This window comes from Halichoeres trimaculatus, unplaced genomic scaffold (assembly GCF_033239565.1).
Source record: "Halichoeres trimaculatus isolate MK-OKI-2021-1 unplaced genomic scaffold, fHalTri1.1 fHalTri1_scaffold_9, whole genome shotgun sequence".
Taxonomy (NCBI): Eukaryota; Metazoa; Chordata; class Actinopteri; order Labriformes; family Labridae; genus Halichoeres; species Halichoeres trimaculatus.
This window is the reverse complement of record NW_027437188.1, coordinates 34,970,366-34,991,705: the sequence shown is the minus strand read 5'-3', so window position 1 is coordinate 34,991,705 and position 21,340 is coordinate 34,970,366. Positions and strand designations below refer to the sequence as shown.

Here is a 21,340-nt window from a genome sequence, read left to right as displayed (position 1 = left end):
AAATCCAGCAAATGTTCCACTTTGCCAGTCCAACATCCAAAAACTCCAGAACTGCTAAAAGTAAACAAAACTTTCTGTAATTGTCAAAAGATAACCAGATATTTTGAAAGCGCCAATCATAAACCAAACATTCCAGAATTACTTAAAGTAAGCCAAACATTCTGGAATTGCTGTTCATAAAGGAAACATTCTGGAAGTGGGAAAAATCCGATCAATGTTCCAGAACCACCAGTCCAACATTCCGGAATTACCAAAAGGTAATCAGATGTTTTGGAACTGCCAATCATAAACCCAAAATTCCAGAACTGCGGATCATTCCGAAATTGTCAAAAGTTAACCAAACAGTCTAAATCTGCCAAAAGCTCATAAATATTCTACAACTGCTAAAAGTTAATCAAACTGTCTTGAATTGTCAAAGATAAACCAAACTTTATGGAGTTGCTATTCCTGAGCCAAATATTCTGGAAGTTGCAAAAATCAACCAAATATTCTGGAACTGCCAAATTGTCAACAAAATTTTCTAGAATCGCCATATGTTGAACGAACATTCTAGAATCAACTAAGTTCAACCAAATTTGCCAGAACTGTCAACGTTAACCCAACATTCTGGAAATGCTCTACATACACCAAACATCCAGGACATGTAAAAAATCCAGCAAATGTTCCAGTTCGCCAATCCAACATCCAAAAACTCCAGAGCTGCAAAAAGTAAAAAAAACTTTATGTAATTATCAAAGATTGAACCAAAGATTCCAGAACTATCGAAAATTAACAAAATATTCCGGAATCATTCAAATTTAATCAAAGGTAAACCAAACTTGCCAAAACTGTCATAGGTAAACTGAAGATTCCGGAATTGCTGTTAATAAACCAAACATTCCGGAAGTTTGAAAAATCAACTGAATGTTCCAGAATTGCGAATCCAACATTCTAGAATTACCAAAAGGCAACAAGATACTTTCTAACTGCCAATCATAAACCAAAAATTCCAGAACTTCTAGAATTTAAAAAAACATTTTAGAATAATCAAAAATTAACCAGACATTTTGAAAACGCCAATCATCATCCAACTGTTGCAGAAGTGCAAGGAATCCAACAGTCTGGAATCACAGTCAACCAATTAAACTTTCCAGCAGGTGATTCTGTTGTGTCTTTTCTGTTTGTCTTTGTCAGATTTGATTCATGCGGAGCTGTAACGTTGAGCAGCTCTACTTTAAGCTAACGTGTTCAGAGTCTGAAGCAGAGGTATAAAGCAGACTTGGTCGGGTCGTGGTTCCTGGTTAAGACTCTGCAGTAATCCTGACTCATAAACTCATAAACTCTTTGCTTTGGTCCTTGAATCTCTCACAGGAGTAATGAAGTTACAGAGCAGCACCTGAATGCACCATCATCAAACATTCGTCTCTGTGCAGGGGGTTGATAGGCAGGTGAATGGCGGGTAGTGGGCGTGGCTCAGCAGGTGACTGGCGGCTGGTGATTGGCTGTTTCATGCATCTGTGGTTGTTCCTCTGCAGAGAGAATGAAGCTTCAGTCAGAGGATTTAAAGGAACAGTTGAGAGTTTTTTATCAGCCTGTAGTTTAGTACCTGTCCAGAGGAGGGCGCTGAAGAGAGGGGGCGGGCTGTCAGAAGGAGGGGGCGTGGCCTATCCTCGACCGTTTGGTAGACGACTCATCCCAATCCTGTCGATGGGAGGAGGGTTGGCTCGTCGCCGTGGCAGCTCGACGACTTTACTGGGAACAGAAACAGGAAGTGGAAAAGAAGTTAAGAGAAAGACAGGAAGTTCATGGTGATCATTTCGTCACGCTCACCTCTGCTTGTTCGCCGTCTGTTTGGTCTCCATGGAGCTGACCGACAGGCGGTCCAGCGGAGCGTTGTTTCCAGGAAAGCTCCTCTTCCTCTTCGGCTCCATGACGTCGTTCTCCATCCTCACCAGGTCGTCCAATCGGAGCAGCTTCGCCGTTAGCTCCTCCCCGGCCTTCGCTCCCCTGAGACGAGACCGAAGAGCCGCCGCAGACCTCGATGAGAGCCGGTCTATGTGCTGGAACACAAACACAGGAAGGGGGAAACACTTAGACCTGCAGATTTTTTGTAGTACACAGGACAGCGAAGCTGCCGGGGATCGAACCAGCAACCGCCGCAGAGATGGTCAGGCGTAGTGGGTTAAGACGGGCTCAGATTGAAGTCCTCATGGTCTGGCTCTCAGCTCTCAGTCCCTCTGTTGAGCTAACCCGGCTCCTGCTCCTCCTTTTATTTTCTATAAGGGAGTCTCCGTATGGAAAATATTGACCTCGGCAGAGAGGGGCCACCCGGCTCCGTGTCTCCACCCCGCCGGCTGTTTTCATACATCAGGACTCCACGCTGTGAGTCCTCTCTTACATCACGACCCTGACGGCGAGCGCTCTCCCACTTCCTGCCCGCCCGTTGCTTCTGACCAGTCACACGCTCAGGTTTCCTCCAGACTAAACACCAAACAGCTCCGGGCTGGTCTCCCCGCGGGCCGTCACACCTCGCAGCTTTGTGTTGGCCCTCGCTCTGATGTCACATCACCTGATAGGGGCTCAGGGGCCCTCAGAGGGAGGGCCGCTTGTTTTGGCCCTGGGGATGATTTGATAGGAAACAATCTGATCTGCTGCTCCTCCGTCTGATCCTGATTGTGCTGCATCAGGAGAGGACGACAGGTGGAGCAGAGTACTGGTCTGAGCCATCAGTCAGTCTGCTGCAGGATCCAGACCTGAGTCTGGTCTGAGTCCTTAAGTGGGTCTGCTGCAGGATCCAGACCTGACTCTGGTCTGAGCGTGGAGCTGAGCGTGGAGCTGAGCGTGGAGCTGAGCGTGGAGCTGAGCGTGGAGCTGAGCGTGGAGCTGAGCGTGGAGCTGAGCGTGACAGGGTACAGTCAGACTCTGCAGCTCCCTGTGCTCCAGCAACTTAACTACAAAATAACTGGACTGAAATGAACAAACTGGTTTTAGTGGAATCCATTTTTGTAGTTTTTTTTCTCAGGTGTGATGTCATTGGTCAAGGTTCATGAACGTGTTTTCATATTTACGGATTGAAACAGTCAGAGCACAGCGTCAGATTTTAAAAAGCACCAGACGATACAAGGCCCTGCTGCTAATCTATTACCGTTCTTTACTTTCCTTTCTTCCTTCCTTTCTTTTTCAGTCCACCATCCCCCCTTCCTTCCTCCCTTCTCCCTTCCTCTATCCTTTGTTCTTTTCTTCCTTCATGCCTTTCATCTTTCCTACCTCCCTTTCTTTATCTTTCTTTTTCACCCTCCTTTTGTCCTAACTCTCTTCTTCCCTTCCTTTCTTCCTATCCCCTACTTTCTTCTCTCTTTTCTTCCTCCCTTTCTTCTTTCCGTATTTACTTCCTTCCTTCCTCTCTCCCTTCCTCCCTTTCTTTCTTCTTTCCTTTCTTCCTTCCTTCCTTCACTTTATTCTATCTCTTCTCTTTCTTTCTTTCTTCTTTCCTTCCTTATATCCTTTCTCTTCCTCCCTCCCTTTCTTCCTTTCTTCCTTCATTTTTATTTTCCTTTCTTTTATTTCCTATCCTATCCTTTCCTATCTCCTGTCTTGTCTCCTTTCTTCCTCTCTCCCTCCCTTCTTACCTTCCTTCCTTCCTATTACCCTTCCTTCCTTCCTTCCCTCCCTTTATTCTTTCTTCCTTTCTTCTTTCCTTTTTTATTTCCTTTCTTTTCTTTCTTCCTTCCTTCTTCCCTATTTCCTGTCGCGTCTCCTTTCTTCCTCCATCCCTTCTTTCCTTCCTTCCTTCCTACCTTCCTTTTATCTTTTCTCTTCTCTTTCTTCCTTTCCTTTTTCCTTCCTTCTATCTTTTCTCTTTCTACTCTCCTTTCTCTTTTCCTTTCTTTTCTTCCTGCCTTCCTCCATTTCTTCCTATCTCCTACTTTCTTGTCTGCTTTCCTCCTCCCTCCCTTGTTTCCTTCCATCCTTATTTCCCTTTATCGTTTCTCTTTTCTTCCTTCCATCCTTCCTTCCTTCATCCTTTTTTTTCTACCTTTCCTGTCTTCTTCCTATTGCCTCCTTTCTTCTCTCCTTCCTCCCTTCCCAGATTCTTCATTCCTTAATCGTTAGCATCCTTTCCTCCTTCCTCCTCTTCTTTCTCTTTTCCTTTCAGCCTAAGTAAACTCTGATTGCGACCGTTAGTTGCCCCAACACTCAGACGCCCTGCAAAAAGTGTGAGTGTGTGTGTGTGTGTGTGTGTGTGTGTGTGTGTGTGTGTGTGTGTGTGTGTGTGTGTGTGTGTGGGGGTGTGTGTGTGTGTGTGTGTGTGTGTGTGTGTGTGGTCACCTGAGGATGCTGTTGCAGTCTGAAGGAGTCGCTGCAGTGGAGCAGAGTGATGAAGAGGAGGCAGGAGATCAGCAAACAGCCACAGAGCTGCATCTAAACAACAACAACAGGTTCATCATGTGATTGGTTCAGTTTCTGCAGCTGCAATGGGTGAAATGCATTATGGGAATGTATCATCGATCGGCTCTGCTCAGAAACTTTGTTCAGTTGGAAACTTCCTGTTTCTATTGAAGCACGGTTTACTCCTCTGGGTTTTAATGTCTCCTGTCAGTTCGAGCTCTCTGTCTGTCACACACACACACACACACACACACACACACACACACACACACACACACACTTAGCGGGACACTTTTAGCTGAGGGGTGAAGTGTATTGTCCAGCAACATCGTCTAATTTTAGCATTTTCCATCCCTCCAAATAAACGTCTTTGGAGCGTCACATGCACGCTCGCTGACGTGCACACTCCTGCATTCCCCCTGAAAACACACACACAAAGACACACTCGCACTAAAACACACACTCACACTAAAACACAGCCAAACAGATGCAAAGTAACACACGCAATAACGGACACTTGTTAACGTCAAACACATTCTTGATGAAGCACACACACTCACTCACTCGCACACACTCAAAGGTGAACTTCTCCTGTTCCCACCACTGCTGATGCTGACGTCCTGCTGCTCCCATTCATGCACGTGTGAGAACACACACACACACACACACACACACACACTCATGCACACACTCTGCAAATTCTTCCATTCACAAAAATATCCCGAGTTTCCTCCTGCAGCCGACGAACATCACCTCCGCCGTCAGACGACACCTGAGCTCAACGTACGACTCTTTAACACAAAACAACCTGCAACTGCATCAACTTTAACCTGATTCATCCAAAGTTCTTTAAACCAGCTGTTTGAAGTTCACACCTCTTTAATCTGTGCCAAAAATTTAAAACCTCTGACTGATGAAAAATAATTTTGATTTGAAAAGTCGTCGCTGAGATAAAGATTACACAACACGAGAGCAATGAGACAAATCAAATTCAGGCCAATCAGGCAACAAAATCATAAGAAAATATATAAATAATAAAATTTATCAGCCTGGACAGAACTTAGAGGAGCTCTTAGACTTTAAAAATACACAAACTGGTCCTTTAAAAGACAGAAACAAGTGCAGAAGGAACAGTTTCTGCAGCAACGTCTCCAGATTTGAGCTCAAACTCAAAGAGAATGAAATAAACCAAAAAAAAGGATTAAAAAGCAAATATGGAAAACTTAAGAACAAAAAAGAGAAATGAAAATGTTTAAATCATAAAAAAATAAAAACAATGCACGAATCTGATCAAAAACAGAAGTCAGTGATAACTTAAAGTTTTTGCAAGGAGTCTTGAAAATTAAACTTGATTTTGCACCTGCAGGAATCCAAACATGAGCACATCTGCACAGCTCACACACACTGTCTCACACACACTGTCTCACACACACACACACACTACCTTCAGTCTTGCGTGGAGTCTCTGTGAGGAGGGGAGTGGGTCTGTCCTGCTGCGTCCTCTCTTCTCTGTCTTTCTGTCTTCTCATCAGGTTTTATAGCAGCAGCCTGAGAATCTCCCGTCCAATCAGCAGCCTCCGCTCCGGTGACATCACTTCCCAGCCCCCCCTTGCAAACAAACCCTTTTCCACTGTATGTGTGTGACATGTCATCATCAGGACCATTACCTGTTAATGAAACCTCTGGAGAGTAATCATGCCTCACCTCTTCCTCTCCAACCCTCACCTCCTTCCTCACCTCCTTCCTCAGCTTCTCCTCCTCCTCCTCTTCGCCCTCCCCCCACCCCACCTCCCTTTTTCTGCTGGAGTCAAAACTTAAAAAAAAAACTTTGACACTGGTGTCTCCTCAGTGCTGAGAGAGCTTGAGTTTCATATTTTACAGATTTCAAACAGACAAAAACAAGAACGTATAGAGCACACATTCTATTGATTTGTCGTTCTATTGCTTTGATTTATCATTCTGTTTCTTTGATGCCATTCTATTGCTTAAAGTGCATTCTATTACTGTGACGTCATCCTGTTACTTTGGCTGTTAATATGTCATTCTATTTTTTGTTGTCATTCTATTACTATGATAACGTTCGGTTTCTTTGTTGTCATTCTATTTCTTTGAAGTCATTCTACTTTTGTTGTGATTCCATTACTTTAGTGGCATTCTGTTACATAGTTGTCATTCTATTTCTTTGTTGTCATTCTATTGCTCTGCTTTCATTCTATTACACTGATGGCACCATATTACTTTGTTGTCATTCTGATGTTTAAGGGCATTCTATTTCTTTGCTGTCATTCTATTTCTTTGACATCATCCTATTTCTTTACTAGCGTTCTATTTCTTTTCTGTCATTCTATTTTTGTTTTCATTTTATTACTTTGGTGGCATTCTTTTAGTTTGAAGTGATTCTATTTTTGTTGAGACTCTATTACTATGGTGGCATTCTTTTACATTGTTGTCATTCTATTTTTTGCTGTCATTCTATTTCTCTGTTGTCATTCTATTTACTTGATGTCATTCTATTTCTTTGTTGTCATTCTATTTCCTTGATGTCATTCTATTTCTCTGCTTTCATTCTATTACTTTGTTGTCATTTTATTACCATCATGGCATCCTGTTGCTTTGTTGTCATTCTATTGGCTTGATGTAATTGTTCTTTGTTGTCATTCTATTTCTCTGCTTTCATTCTATTACTATTATGGTATCCTATTACTTTGTTGTCATTCTGATGTTTTAGTGCATTCTATTTCTCAGCTGTCATTATATATTTTTTTTATTTTCATTCCATTACTTTGATGTCATTATATATTTGTTGTCATTTTCCCCCTAAACCTTTTTCCCTCTGCAAACCTTTCTCTAACTGCTCCCTGTTCTCAGTCTCTGGTTTCCGTCTCCACAGCACAAAGTTTTATAGGTTAAGTTTGTTTCATCCAGAGTCTCACAGACCAACTCTACCTTTAAGTCTAATTGAGTTTTTGCCGTAAGCAGAACTAAACTAATCTGTGAGTCTGAAGGGTCTGACTCTCCATGTATGATGCGTTAGAGTCTACCTGGACCCTGTACGTGGACTGTGTACCTGCAGCTGGTCACCCCCAGAGTTTCTGTCCTGTGTTAAACTCTGAGCTGATCCCTCTCCGAATTTGTCATGTGGATCTTTCTTTTTCCTCACTTGCTGTTGCCAGGGACGATAACAACAAGGCCGTCTCCTCTGGTGGCTGTTTCCCTCTGGGGCCAGCTGACCCCGTGCTCCATCCTTCCCCTCATGCTTCACTCCATCCATTCATTCATTCATTCAGGACGGAGGATTGGGTCATTGAGAAAACACACCTGGGTTAATAATAGTAATGACACCGCGGCTAACACGCTAATAATGACGGAAAGAGCCCCCCTGACTGCCTGCCCCTTTAATTAGTGACGGCCTTCTCTGGTGGAGGTGATGTCATGTTACCCTCTGACCCCCCCTCTTGATTCACCCCTCCCCCTCTGTAGCCAAGGGAACAGAGTACAGTCATTTAAATACAGGTATGAAAAGAAGGACAGGCAGTTACTTTAAGGGTTCTGTAGCCGGTTTGTATTCTGAGTATCGACCAATCAGGTGTCAGCAGCTTCTGGAAACACACTCAACAAGACAGACTCTGTGTGACTTACTGTTTACAAGGAAACTGAGACTTTCTTGATTTATCAGCCAGAGGATGGCAGAAGTCTCTTGTATACCTTACTATTTACAACAAAACCTAGACTTAACACAAATAAATCAGTGGGTGATATTCTTTGCAACTTACTATTAACAGCGAAACTGAGACCCACTGGCTAAATATGCTCAAAGTTTTGTACCACTAAGATTTACCGCAAAACTAAGACTCAAACTGTGAATAAGCTTCTTGTTAGCCAGAATGGAGCCTTTGTGTAACCTGTTATTTACAGTGAAACTGAAACTCACTCGTTTCATAAGCCTGAAACATCTCTTTCACTATTTATAGTGAAACTGAGACTCACTTGTTTAATTACCTTAATGTTTCAAGTGACTCACAATTGACAGTACAACTAAGACTCAAGCATTTCATAAGCATAAAAACTCTGTGTAACCTATAATTTACAGTAAAACTGAGACTCACCAAATTTATAAGCTTGTAGTCAGCTATGAAAGCCTCTCTCATTACAGCAAAACTGAAACTAACCACATTCATTAGCAGTTAGTTAGCCACATGAAGCCTCTTTGGAAATTACAATTTACTGTAAAACTGAGACTAAGTAGGATAAAATAGCTGAAATCTCGTGTAACTTACTTAAACAGAGAAACTGAGACTCACCAGTTTCATATTCCTGAAGCCTTTGTGGAACTTACAGTTTACAGTGAAACTGCAACTCATTAGGCTGTACCATGCCCCAAAAAGCATCTGTGGATTTTTCTGTTTACAGTGTAACTGCGACTCACCACCTTGTACTAAGCTTAGAAAAAAGCATATGTGAAACTTTCTGATTATAGTAAAACTAAGACTCACAAGGTTTATTAGTCTAAAGCCTCTTTGTAACTTACAATTTACCGTGACTTTAAGACTCACCATGAATGGTTGAACTTGTGCTCCTTTGAGTGGACCATTATACAGTGAAACTGAGACTCAGTAGGTTTAAAAGCCCAAAGTGAGCAAGTGTAAAGCTTCTGTGGTACTAACAATTTACAGTGAAACAGAGACTCACCACAAACAGATGAATGTTGGTTCCTTTGTTTAACCTGTAACTAACAGTAAAACTGAGACTTAGCTGCATTAGCCTGTAACACTAAGACTCAATAGGTTTGCAAGTGGGAAGCCTCTGTTTAGCTTGTTATTTACTGTGAAACTGAGACTCACCACCAACAGATGCATAGGAGTTCCTCTCGGGATGTAAGAAGTATTTTTCAGACGCACCTGGACATCATCCTCTTCACAGGTTACCTTTGTGTTGGGTAGCATAATGAACTATCGAGGATGCTGTGCTTCTGTTTTGATTACCATTGCTGCTCTCACAACCCGTCAGTTTAGTGTGAACTGTCCCTTTACTCTCTCAGTGCTGCTGTCAGCAGACTGAGGCAGCAGCTGATGGCTTCCACAGGTGTGTGTGAGTGGGACAGGTCAGCTCCCGGCCACGACCGGGAAGTCTTCTCGGAAACGTTTAAATGGACGTTTGAGGGGAGCTCCGGCAGGTCCGGCTCTGGAAACTGGGAATCCCTCACCCCTCCACCCCCCTCAATAAACCCCACACGCCGCGTGTGTTAAATGAATCTGTCCTTTCCGTGGGCCCGTCCAGCGCTCTGCAGCTTTCATTATCACGGATGCACAAAACAAGCGCTCCCTCCTCTGCAGAGACTTCATTATGTTTGTTTCCATCTGTTGTGCACATCAGGTCCCTGAGCTGAGGGCAGAACATGGAGACAAGCAGGAGCTCAGAGTTGGGGGGTCTGAAAGGCGTCAGGGATGGACTCTCTTCAATCACTGCATGAGGATCTGTAAATCAAAGATGGAGGGTTCAAACCAGCAGCTGCTTCTCCCAGTGTTCAACAGCGAACCAAAACAGACATGTGCCGTCCGCGCTGGCCAGTCTGATCTCAGCTTTCAGACTGAGAAAACAGTGGGACTGGGAAGAGCCCGGAGGCCAGAGTGCGAGGACGGCGGGGAATATCCAGGGGAATCCTCCAGGCTTGATTTGGCCGGGAGAAGCTTCGCTCACAAGATGTGAGTCATCTGACCTGTGTGAATCATCAGCTGAAGCTTTACACCGTGACTGCAGAGTCAGCAGGACATGGAGCTGACGGGAGCGAAGGGTTGACGGCTCCAATCCTGCAGGGAGGCCAATGAGCAGACAGCTGTGTGGTTAATAAAGACAAACATGGCTTAACTCTCGGCTTTAAGGAGCTGAAGGTGGAGGAGAGTGGAGTCAAACCTCCTACAGTAACACTCAGGGTGACTCCAAACTCCACCTCAACCCAACAAACCAGTTTTCCTGCCTTCATTGATGGGTGAGTGTTATCCTGGTTGCCGTGGTGACTCACCTGTTGCTCTCTGTATTACTCACCTTAATAGCTGCTTCTGTTGGTTTAACTTCACCGTGACGTTACCCTTGCCTGGTTCCTGCCGAGACCCAGCAGCCAAGTTAAACCACAGAGAGACGTCCAGGCTGACGGAGCTGACCGGGTTAAAGGCTGACAAAAGGTGACCGAGCATACTCAGTGACCTCATTCCTCTGGATGAACTCCGGTCCACTGTTTCACGTGACACACAGGTTGAGGTTACAGGTAGAAAAGGTTGGGATCACCTGTGCGACCAGCGGTTAGCGATAGACATTGTTATTGCTCTGCTTTGTTTACGGTTAAATGACAACTCCAGAAGCAAAGTGTTATCAGACCAAAAGGTAGGAGAAACTCCCCCTCCTGGTAACAATTTCTTGATTTATGGCATCACATTGAGTAACTACAGTTCATCTGTTGGTGCTGAGTCTTACTTTCACAGTGAACAGTAAGTTACACAGAGGCTTCACACGTAACACAGATTTGGATTTAAGATTATTAATGCAAATCACACAGAACTTTTAGGCTAATGAACCTGGTGGGTCTCAGTTTTACTGTAAATAGTTAATAGTTACATGGAGATTTCAGACTTACAAACCAAATAAGTCCCAGTTTCAATGTAAAAAGTAATTTTCACAAAGTTACTGAAGGTGTGTTCACGGGTTAACGTCTCAGCTTCACTGTGAATGAAAGGGCCAACAAAGGCTTCTTCTTCTTCTTCATTCTTCTTCTTCTTCATTCTTCCGCCTGTTTTTTTGGACCGCTACTTCTCCTACAAACCTCAACCAATTTTCACTGTTCAAACTTAAAAACATGTGTCTCAGTGAGAACAAGTCTGCTATGACTTTTCAGAAACTTTTTACAAATACTTTCAGAGATATTCAATGATTTACGCAATTTTGGCCTCATAGAGATGAATGTGGAATTTTCAAAATTTTCTCCCTTCCGGACATTTTTTTCAGCCCGCTTTAAACCCTTCTCATTAAGTCATACATTCAGCTAGAAACTTGATTCAAATTTAAAATATTGAGCTATCTTTTGGCTTCATTTAGTAGGTTTCAAATTCTCCCTAGCCTTCATAGTTTCTCCACAATGACCATTCAAAGGTCATGATGATTTTCAGCTCTTCGAGCCGTTTAACATTGGTGTGTATTGGACGGAATGTTTCAGCTTAGAGTGGGAGATTCAAACGACAGAGTGGGGAGAGGGGGAAATAAAAACCTGGAAATCTTCTGGACAAACTGCTCTCTCGGTCACAATTTTTGCCCCACATAGGCATATTATATGTCAAAATGTAGGTAATCTTGTTCTGCTTCTGACAAAGTGGTTTTTAAAGCAAAAGGATGGAGCACTTTTTCACAAAATGGCCAACTGTCTGGCAAAGTCAGTGGCAGCACATCATTTACTTCCATTTTAAATCCTGAGGGGTTTTCTCAGAGATCAGTCCAATTTCACTCATTTATCTATCACTGTCATGGGCACATTTCTAGGTCTTCAGACATGAAACTAACACAGACAGCTTCCTCAGAGTCTTGGGGTTCTCACAGTCTGTTCATTTTTCTTCTACCCATCACGGTTTTGGCAAGGTGACAGGAGATTTGGACTCTTGCTTTGCCACAAAATCTTTAGAAGATTACACTAACCAGGGCAAAGTTTAGCAGCTGTAGCCTAACGAACACGTCACCATGACAACCTTTCATCTCATGCAGCAGTTTATTCTAACTCATCAAAACATCCAGGAACAAAGACACGCATGTGTGTGTTTATTTATCAGTGATCACCAATGCAAAATCTGGCTTCAGATAAGCCTCAGCAGACAGGTTTACGTAATTGAACACACACACACACACACACACACACACACACACACACACACACACACACACACGCGCGCGCACGCGCGCGCACACACACACACACACACACACACACACACAGACACACACACACACACACACACACACACACACACACACACACACACACAGGGCAGAAAGTATCACACTCAAACAGCATTTGACTTCCATTTCCCTGTGTCAGCTCCTTATTTTCCTAGATTTTTTTCTTTAATTTAAAATTCTTTCCTTTAATTGTTGAATTGATTCAGCCATTCAAACTTTTAAATCAATTTTTCCATTACAATGAGTCATGCTTCATGACTCATTCATTTTATTTTTTTTATCAGAACTGTAGGCACTTAAACATCTTGATTTCAGTGGTACAGTCCTAGGAATCAACAGACTCCACCAGCTCTCTGAAGGCAGTTGGTAAACAATGATCACCAATGCAAAATCTGGCTTCAGATAAGCCTCAGCAGACAGGTTTACGTAATTGAACACACACACACACACAGACAAACACACACACACACACACACACACACACACACACACACACACACACACAGGGCAGAAAGTATCACACTCAAACAGCATTTGACTTCCATTTCCCTGTGTCAGCTCCTTATTTTCCTAGATTTTTTTCGTTAATTTAAAATTCTTTCCTTTAATTGTTGATTTGATTCAGCCATTCAAACTTTTAAATCCATTTTACCATTACAGTGATTCATGCTTCATGACTCATTCATTTTATTTTTTTTATCAGAACTGCAGGCACTTTAACACCCTGATTTCAGTTGGACAGTCCGAGGAATCAACAGACTCCACCAGCTCTCTGATGGCAGTTGGTAAACAATGATCACCATGGCAACATCTGGCTTCAGATGAGCCTCAGCTGACAGGCTTACATGATTAAAAACTCACACACTGGACCCATTTTAAGACACCCTTCTGCCATTCATGTTCAGCATTCTGCATTCACAGCGCAATTTCTTCAGACATTGCTTTTCTAGTTTAAGTCTTATGACCCTGGTGAGTCTGAGTTTCACTGTAAACAGTAGGTTCCATAGAGGCTCCTCTCTGTCCTCCTACTATCTTTTTTCTGTTTTTCTCTTCAGTTTGATGGAATGACAACATCATGATGCAGATTAGAAAAAAGTCAAACTTTGTCAGGTCTGCATTCAAGAGGAGAAGAAACCTACTTTAAAGATGTTTGTCCGTCTACAGAAGAGGACCGGAAAGTTAAGGTCAGCAGGAGTTCTAGAACTCTGAGATCAAGGACAGAATTCTTCCTTTGATCTCAGAGTTCTAGAACTGCTGCTGATTGGTCGATTCCACTCTGTCCGTCTACAGAAGAGGACCGGAAAGTTGAGGTCAGCAGGAGTTCTAGAACTCTGAGATCAAGGACAGAATTCTTCCTTTGATCTCAGAGTTCTAGAACTCCTGCTGATTGGTCGATTCCACTCTGACGACAAACCAGAAAACTCCCCATCTTGAAAAAACAGACTCTACACCTGTGTCTGTCCTCCCTGTGATCCTTTCCTGAAGAAAATAGATGGACAGTAATGACTGATCACAGAAACATGTCAGAGTTTAAAACCATTAATTTATTTAACCAGACAGAAACAAAACCTTAAATCAACAACCAATCAGATCACAGATTAAAGCAGACAGGCAATTAGTTTAACCTTTGACTCTGATCACTATAAGAAGAACTGAGAAATGAGTTAAAGGAAACAGACTGAACAAATTCGGATTATTATTAACGGACTCATCACCACCAAAAATTGCCATCATAACCATCATCATCATCATCATCGTCATCATCATCATCATCAACATCATCATCATCATCATCATCATTATTAGTGTTTCACCCTCACGGAGACCTTCAGAGGTAAAATCTTCAGTGTTTTTTTATCCCATGTGTTCATGTAAGGAACCAGCTTCTCAGTGAAAGTGTGTGTGAAGGTGTGTATGTGTGTGTTAGTATCAGGATCAGAGAACAACAGCTGTCCTCTGTAACAGTCCAGATTCACTCTGATCCTCTGAGGACGATTCTTCACGGACAGAACAGAGTCAGGATGGGATGATGAGAGAGGGATGTATTTACCCAGAGACCACCTTATTGGCCATGATCCAGACTGTATGAATCTCTCCTTCTGAACAGACCCTGAAATCACACCCAGTTGCCAGCTTGAACAGTCTCCAACCTCCACGTCCCAGCTGTGAGTCCCTGAGTTAAAGACCTTTAAACCCAGGACAGAGATCATTCTCCTCTCTGGATTCTCAGGAACTTCCTGTTTCTCTCCTCGTCTCACTGAGGTCAGATCCTCAGACAGGATGAGGTTAGATCCAGCAGTGTTTGGATCCAGAACCACAGGACTGTAGGAGACCATGTCCTTCATCTTGTTCCAGATGTTGAAGCTCAGGTTGCCCAGGTGTTTGGCCTGCTCTATCAGAGCTCCTGAGGGCAGCTGTGGATCCTCCAGCAGGGGGCGCTGCTGGACTCTTTCCACTGCAGCCTTGTAGTTTTTCAGGAATGAGACGTCTCCAGCTCTCAGCTGCTCCTCTGTGTCTCTGACTGTGTCTGAAAGAGCTGCTATCTCTCTGCTCAGAGCCTCCATCTGCTCCTTCATCCTCTGACTCTTCTGCTCCTCTTCCTCCCTCAGTGCAGACAGCCTGGCCTCCTCTTCCTCTTCTAGAAACTGATGAAGCTTCTTAAACTGCTCCTTAATCTGCCTCTCTGTGTGTCGGGCCTGGACCTGAATGTGTTGAGCAGTTTGATCAAACTTCACTTTAGCTCCTTCACAAACCTTTAACTTCCTCTTTAAGGGCTCCAGAGTTTCCAGAAGCTTCTTCTTCTGGTTTCCAGCAGCTTCATCGATAGGTCTGAATCTGTGCCGTCTGTGTTTCTCTGAATCTCTGCAGACGAGACAAACTGGCTCCTGATGGTCCAGACAGAAGAGTTTGAGTTTCTCAGAGTGCAGACTGCAGAGATCCTCTGAAGGTCTCTGACCTCTCTCCAGCAAGAAGGACTCACAAAGGTTTTTCAGCGCCAGGTTACAGGGAGGCTTTTTCTTTAAATATCTTGCCTTACAAACTGGACACTCTCTGTCCTCCTTCTCCCTCCACCAGCTCTGCAGACAGTCTTTACAGAAGCTGTGGCAGCAGGACAGGATGACCGGATCTTTATAGACCTCATGGCAGACCGGACAGATCAGATCTTCCTCCAGTCTGGACGCCATTTTGTCTGAGAGTGAAGCTGAAGACGCAGCAGGCACGCAGCTTCAGGAAGTCTCTCTCTGAGCCTTGAAAGTTTCTTTCTCTTTTTTTCAAAGTTGTAAAAGTCTGATGGTAGAGTTCCCAGTGTTCCCAGTGTTCTCCTCCTGCAGCTGTCTGTCTTTGGTCTGAAGGTGAATCTGTTCGTCTGTCTCTCAGTGTCTCTCCGCTCGGACATAAAAAATCAAATCCTGTTTCCTGATTAGTCTAGGGTGTGTCAGGTGAGGGGTTGGAGCGGCTCACATTTCTGTTTTGAATTTTGAGTCCTGATCTGTAACTGATTTTCACAGTGAGGGTGTGTTTGGTTGATGAACCAGGATCAGGGTCTCTTATATCTTCCTCAGAGTTCTAGACCAGAATTCATCATTTCTGATGCGTTCAGGAAGTCAGGTAATCTGAACACTGACTGTGTTGAGAGGTCTTTTTTGTTGTAGTAACATCAACTGTCCTGTAGGTGGGGCTTCATCACGTCTTCTTGTGTGTTTTTTTTCCCACGTTTTTTGACACATTTCTCTGTTTTTGGAACAAAAAGACTGTGACCTCTGGATCAGGTCCAGCTGAAGACGGACCAGCACAGGAGCTCTTTCTGCTCCACCTGCTGCTTCACATCACACATTACAATCACGTCACCTCAATACTGTCTGAGTGAGTGTGTGATTGTGTGTGACAATGACGGCCTATCAGCACAGTTTAAAGCGCCCCCTGAGGGCCTTTTCTTCTAGGACGAGCTGATGATCAGAGACGTTGTTTTCCTCAAACCATCCAGGAAATCAACAACGCTGCAGGTCCACACACATACATCACTCATCCAAAGGTCAAAAGGTCAAAAGGAAATAAAATAAAATAAAATATCTATCAGATCTGTTTTTTGATCTGACTAACCTGAAAAATTATTTAAATCAGAATAGAAACAAAGTGACAAAGGATTTTCCACTTGTCACTGACCTGCAGTTCCACCTGCAACCACCATGTGGCAGCACAGTGCAGCAGAAGAGGAAGCTTATGTTGTTGCTGTGTTTCAGAGAGCAGCACATCAGCACCACAGGAGCATTTACCTGACCCAAAGAACCCAAAGAAACCTGATCGAGTGGCACCAAAACTTCATTATTTTTATTTATTTATTTATTTTTTTACAAGTCTTTATTCTGTCCCTCTGGAGCCCCCGTAGTATCTCTACATGATTCACAGCTCTAAGCGGCCTTAATGCTGCAGCTCCATTAGTGAGGTTCTAGAATGTTCACCGTCAAGGGCAGAGAGCTTTCTGTCTTTGTGATGTCACAACATTCCGGAACTCTCTGAGTGTTTCTAAAGGAAACTACAGAGTTGTACCTTTAAAATCATCTTTGACTGTATTATCGTAATAAATGATTGATCTATATTTATTAGAATATCATCTCTTTATATTTCATCACTTATTCTTAGTCTTAGTCTTTGGGCCAATCCCAATTCTACCCCTTAGCCATTAGTTTTGGGTGTGCACATTTTCTGATATTAGCCATGTTTTGAATTTTTGGGTTTATTTTGAAATCGCTCCTTATAACAATCTTATCTTATCTTAGTCTCTGAACACTGTAGTCCATGGTAGTGAAGTCTGTTTGCTGTGAATGTGTCGCCCTAATCTGACATCAGTTTATCATCACTTTGTAAAAATGTGTTCACTTTGGAAAAGAAGAAACAGTCGCTCTGCTTTCGACAGCCAGTGAGCATAGGGGTGATGTGTTGACAAAAACAGAGGGCCAAGAAGGAGGGGTAAAAGTGACACTTGGGATTGGCCCTTTATTCTGTCACTCCGTAGTATTTTTACATAATCTGTTTTCCTCTCCCTGGTGTTTTAGCTAACCCTTTTTTCAGCCTCTGTCTGAAACACTTTGTTTAAAGATGCTGTGTCTGTGAGCTTGGTTTCAGCCTGAGGTCTGCCCGGCTCGATGAGGTCAAATAATGTCATTTTTTCAGCCTCATCCTCTCCGGCAGACCTTTCAAGGGGGAAAAATCCCATGTAGCCCAAATCTTTACATTTCTAACTGACGGACGCAGTGTTGATAACATATGTTTAGAGACTTTTCAGACCCCTTTATGAAAGAAAAAAAAGGAAGAAAGTGTATAAAATTCAAAACATACTAGATATAGAGTAAATATTAGCATTATATTATTATAAAATTGTACTTTTAAGGTCATTATTTTTCATTTCTAATAAATTTTGAAAAAAATAAAAAACAAAATATTTGTAATGTCACAAATTTGCTAAATTCATGACATTTTAATACATTTCAAAATATTTTTAAAAAATTATATTTCAAAAGATTTGCAAATTGGAAAAGAAGAAATTTTTAAAAAGGGGCAAGAAATTGCAAAACTTTCCCCAAAAAAATTGAAATTCCCAAATTTCCCAAAATTGTATAAATTTGCAAAAAGATAAATGAATGGTAAATTTTAAAAAAAAAAAAGTTATATTTTTTTCTTTAAATTCTAGAAATATTTTTTAAAAATTGCGAATTTTTTTTTTAAAAAAAAACATAATTTAAATTATTTGCAAAATTTTGCAGAAATTAAAAAAAAATGCAAAAATGCATAATTTTATTTCATGACAATGTTTTTAATCATTAATACCCTCTGTAACAAAAACAAAATTTCTTTGTCTTAATAAGAAAAAATTTAAAGCTACAAGGAGCCACTGCAAAGGAGTCAAAGAGCCGCCATTTTCTGACCTTACAGTCTATGCCCACTTGATTATTCCTCTCTTCTACAGCATCCTTGACAATTACATGCAAATTACTGATTATGCGATTTAGGCAATGACATCATTTTGGGACTTTTATGGACTTCTGGGACAGACAATGTGATATAAAGTCAGACACAGGTCGTGGGATTTCTCACATCTTTACATCACAGAAACAACAACCTGACGCTTAAATGAAGTTGAAAGCTCCTGTGTGGCCCTCGTTGTGGAAAAATGCACACAAACCTTTCAGCAAACAGACTTTGACACATGCATGTTTTTGTATGTCGCAGATGAGACACTGATGACTCAGCTAAAGACTGAACCTGAGCCAAAATCCTGACTTCAGTTTCACACTGACGGCTCTGCTTTGTGTGTTAAACTGACCTGACTGACAGCAGTTACTCTTCCTCTGCGTCTCTGTGCTTTCTAATGGTGCTCAGACACTAATCCGTTTGATCAACACTTTAACAACCCGTTTATCTCTGAGAGGATCTGACGTTAGCGCCTAACCTGTGATGGAGCGCTGCTGTAAGTATTTCTCCTGCTCTGAGAAGCTTTGGTCGGTGTGCAGTATCTGTTACGGTAAAGACTCTGAGAGTGCGAAAATGTGCGGGCTGACATGTGGCAGAGGTCAGGTGTTGAAGCTACGCTATAATCAGCGTGTCAGGAGGCGGTGACGGCGGCTGGCACAGGATGAAGGCGGCAGCTCGATGTCTGAAAGCAGCAAGTGAGTATTGGATAGACCGTGGCATGCTTCACGTGAAGCCCCGCCCACTGAGCTTAACCTCAAACTGTTGAACTGAAAAAAGGAAAAACATCTTGACGGCGAGATCGTGTTCTTTAATCTGGACTCTGGAGGCTTTCAGGCTTTCTTGCCTTGACACAAAAAAATCCATTAATGTAAAGTTTTTAGGGTCACATTAAGTCGTAACCAATTAGGGGAGACCAGTTGTTACACAGGTTGGTGGTAACACTTGCAATTGCTCCAATCAGGAACAAATAAGGAATCACCTGATTCACACCTGAAGCAGACACAGATACGTCTGTGAGAGAGAACACCATTTTGAGGTAAAGAAAGTTTTTTTGATTTGTTTTTTTTTTTTCGCTCAAATTATTGTTGCAATAACCCAGCATTATTTTTTTAATTACATTTTTAATTTCATTTTTTTTCTTTTATTATTATTATTTTTATTTAAAATAAATAAATAAATCTATAAATAAATAAATAAAAGACATACATCATGTTTTTATTATTGTTTTTTATTTTATCTTTTATCATTTTTTATTATTTTTATTTTTATTTAAAATGAATGAATGAATAAATAAATAAAAATAAAAAACAACATACATCATGTTTTTCTATTGTTTTTTTATTGTTTTTTTTTCCATTTTTTATTATTTTTATTTAAAATAAATAAATAAATAAAAATAGAAATAAAAACAACATACATTATGTTTTTTTATTGTTTTTTTTATTTTTTTTTCCATTTTTTTTATTATTTTTATTTAAAACAAACAAATAATTAATAAAAAACATACATCATGTTGATTGTGTGTCAATTTAGCTATCCTTTATTCATATTGTTTGTGGTATTGTTTTAGCTGTTAGCTGAAAGCTAAGCTAGCTCTAAATTGTCTCTCTAAAGCCTGATGCATGAAAAAGTCTCCAGAAAATTCTAGTTTTTGAGACTGAGATGTTTATTAACCCTTAAAACAAAATACACAAAAAGATAGTGCTCTGTCATTTTGTTTATGAGATATTTTTGTATCACATTTGATAAATTGTCCAGTTTTGGCGACTTTATTTTAAAGTTTTTAGGAAACATTAATTCCTTCAAAGCAGAAAATGCTTTTTTAAAAAAAAATAAAAATGAATGGATGGTTTAATGAGAGCAGACATTTTTGAGAGACACAGGGTTAAAAGAGCTCAAAGTCAGAGACAGAAATATAAAAAATGATTCAACTGTCCCCGGTCTCCCCTACTAATATTTTGCATGATGTCACACTTATAGACCCGCCCCCTTTGTGAGCAACACAGGCTTCCTACATCTACATACCATGGTGAAAGTAAGTCTGCTGATAACTATGAGTTCAAGAGTTGTTAAATTACCGTAACTCTTCAACTATTTGGGCAAGAGAAAAGTTCAAACGGCTCCTACAAAGAGAAAAGACAAGCTTGGCTGTGATATCTTTGTGAATCTAGGACGTTCCAATAATAGGCAATAATTTATGTTAACTGTTCCCATTACCGTAACTCTTCAACTATTTGGGCAAGAGAATCTTGTATTTGTAATTCTGTGAAAAGTTTCTGTTCATGAACAAAACTCCAAAATACATTTAGAATCTCTGTGAAGCAGCAAAGTTTTGACTGACGGCGAAGGCTGGCTCCATTATGTGACCTTCATTTGATTTACCGTATGTCACCACGTTATAAGAAATTCAGTAACACACACACACACACACACACACACACACACACACACACACACACACACACACACACACACACACACACACACACACACACACACACACACACACACACACACACACACACAATGTGACAGCAAAGGCCATCCTCCCAGCTGCAGTTTAACGGATGCCGCTGTCAACAACCAGCAGCTGGTTCTGTGTGGACCCACTCTGAGCACCAACCACAGGCTGTTTGATATGGAAGTGTAGCTTTTATGACATCACCTGTTTGTTTCTGGTTTAAGGTTTTAAAGCCTGTTGTTGATGGGGCCAAACTGAAAAAGCTGAACTCAACTCAGCTCATTTTAATTTAGGATGAGGTAATGAGGCGGGTCGAGGGCTTCTTTGCTGACAGCTAAAGGTTTTCTCCTACTGACTCCTGATTGGTCGACATGTCTCAGACTACAAACCAGAAAACTTCTGATCTTGAAAAAGCAGACTATCACTTGGATCTGAACAAAAAAGATGGACCGTAATGACTGATCACAGCAAAATGTCAGAGTTTAAAACCATCAATTTATTTCATCTTATAGAAACAAAACTTTAAACCAAAAACCAATCAAATCACAGATTACAGTAAACATTTAATTAGTTTAAACTTTGGCTCTGATCATTATAAGAAGAACT

The 21,340-nt window shown here is 41.6% G+C and overlaps 2 protein-coding genes across 2 annotated transcripts; both read right to left on the bottom strand.

Annotated features, from left to right (window-relative positions):
• Nucleotides 1–1,001: 1,001 nt before the first annotated feature.
• Nucleotides 1,002–5,882, bottom strand: ostn (osteocrin). Its single transcript, XM_074680280.1, has 5 exons — nt 5,813–5,882; nt 4,309–4,401; nt 1,810–2,039; nt 1,586–1,731; nt 1,002–1,508 (listed from the first exon to the last, which is right to left on the bottom strand). The coding sequence occupies exons 2-4, from the start codon at nt 4,399–4,401 to the stop codon at nt 1,644–1,646; spliced, it is 411 nt and encodes a 136-aa protein (XP_074536381.1). The 5' UTR covers nt 5,813–5,882; the 3' UTR covers nt 1,002–1,508; nt 1,586–1,643.
• Nucleotides 5,883–14,105: 8,223 nt separating this feature from the next.
• On the bottom strand, nt 14,106–15,488 carry LOC141797990 (nuclear factor 7, ovary-like). Its single transcript, XM_074679742.1, has one exon. The coding sequence runs from the start codon at nt 15,486–15,488 to the stop codon at nt 14,106–14,108; it is 1,383 nt and encodes a 460-aa protein (XP_074535843.1).
• Nucleotides 15,489–21,340: the final 5,852 nt, after the last annotated feature.

What these genes read in the sequence shown, in the direction of transcription:
- ostn (XM_074680280.1), bottom strand. Translation starts at nt 4,401, where the DNA reads ATGCAGCTCTGTGGCTGTTTGCTGATCTCCTGCCTCCTCTTCATCACT. An exon ending in GACTGCAACAGCATCCTCAG is followed by an intron (nt 2,040 to 4,308) that starts GTGACCACACAC and finishes TTTGTGTTCCAG; the next exon opens with CACATAGACCGGCTCTCATC. An exon ending in CAGACGGCGAACAAGCAGAG is followed by an intron (nt 1,732 to 1,809) that starts GTGAGCGTGACG and finishes TTCTGTTCCCAG; the next exon opens with TAAAGTCGTCGAGCTGCCAC.
- LOC141797990 (XM_074679742.1), bottom strand. Translation starts at nt 15,488, where the DNA reads ATGGCGTCCAGACTGGAGGAAGATCTGATCTGTCCGGTCTGCCATGAG.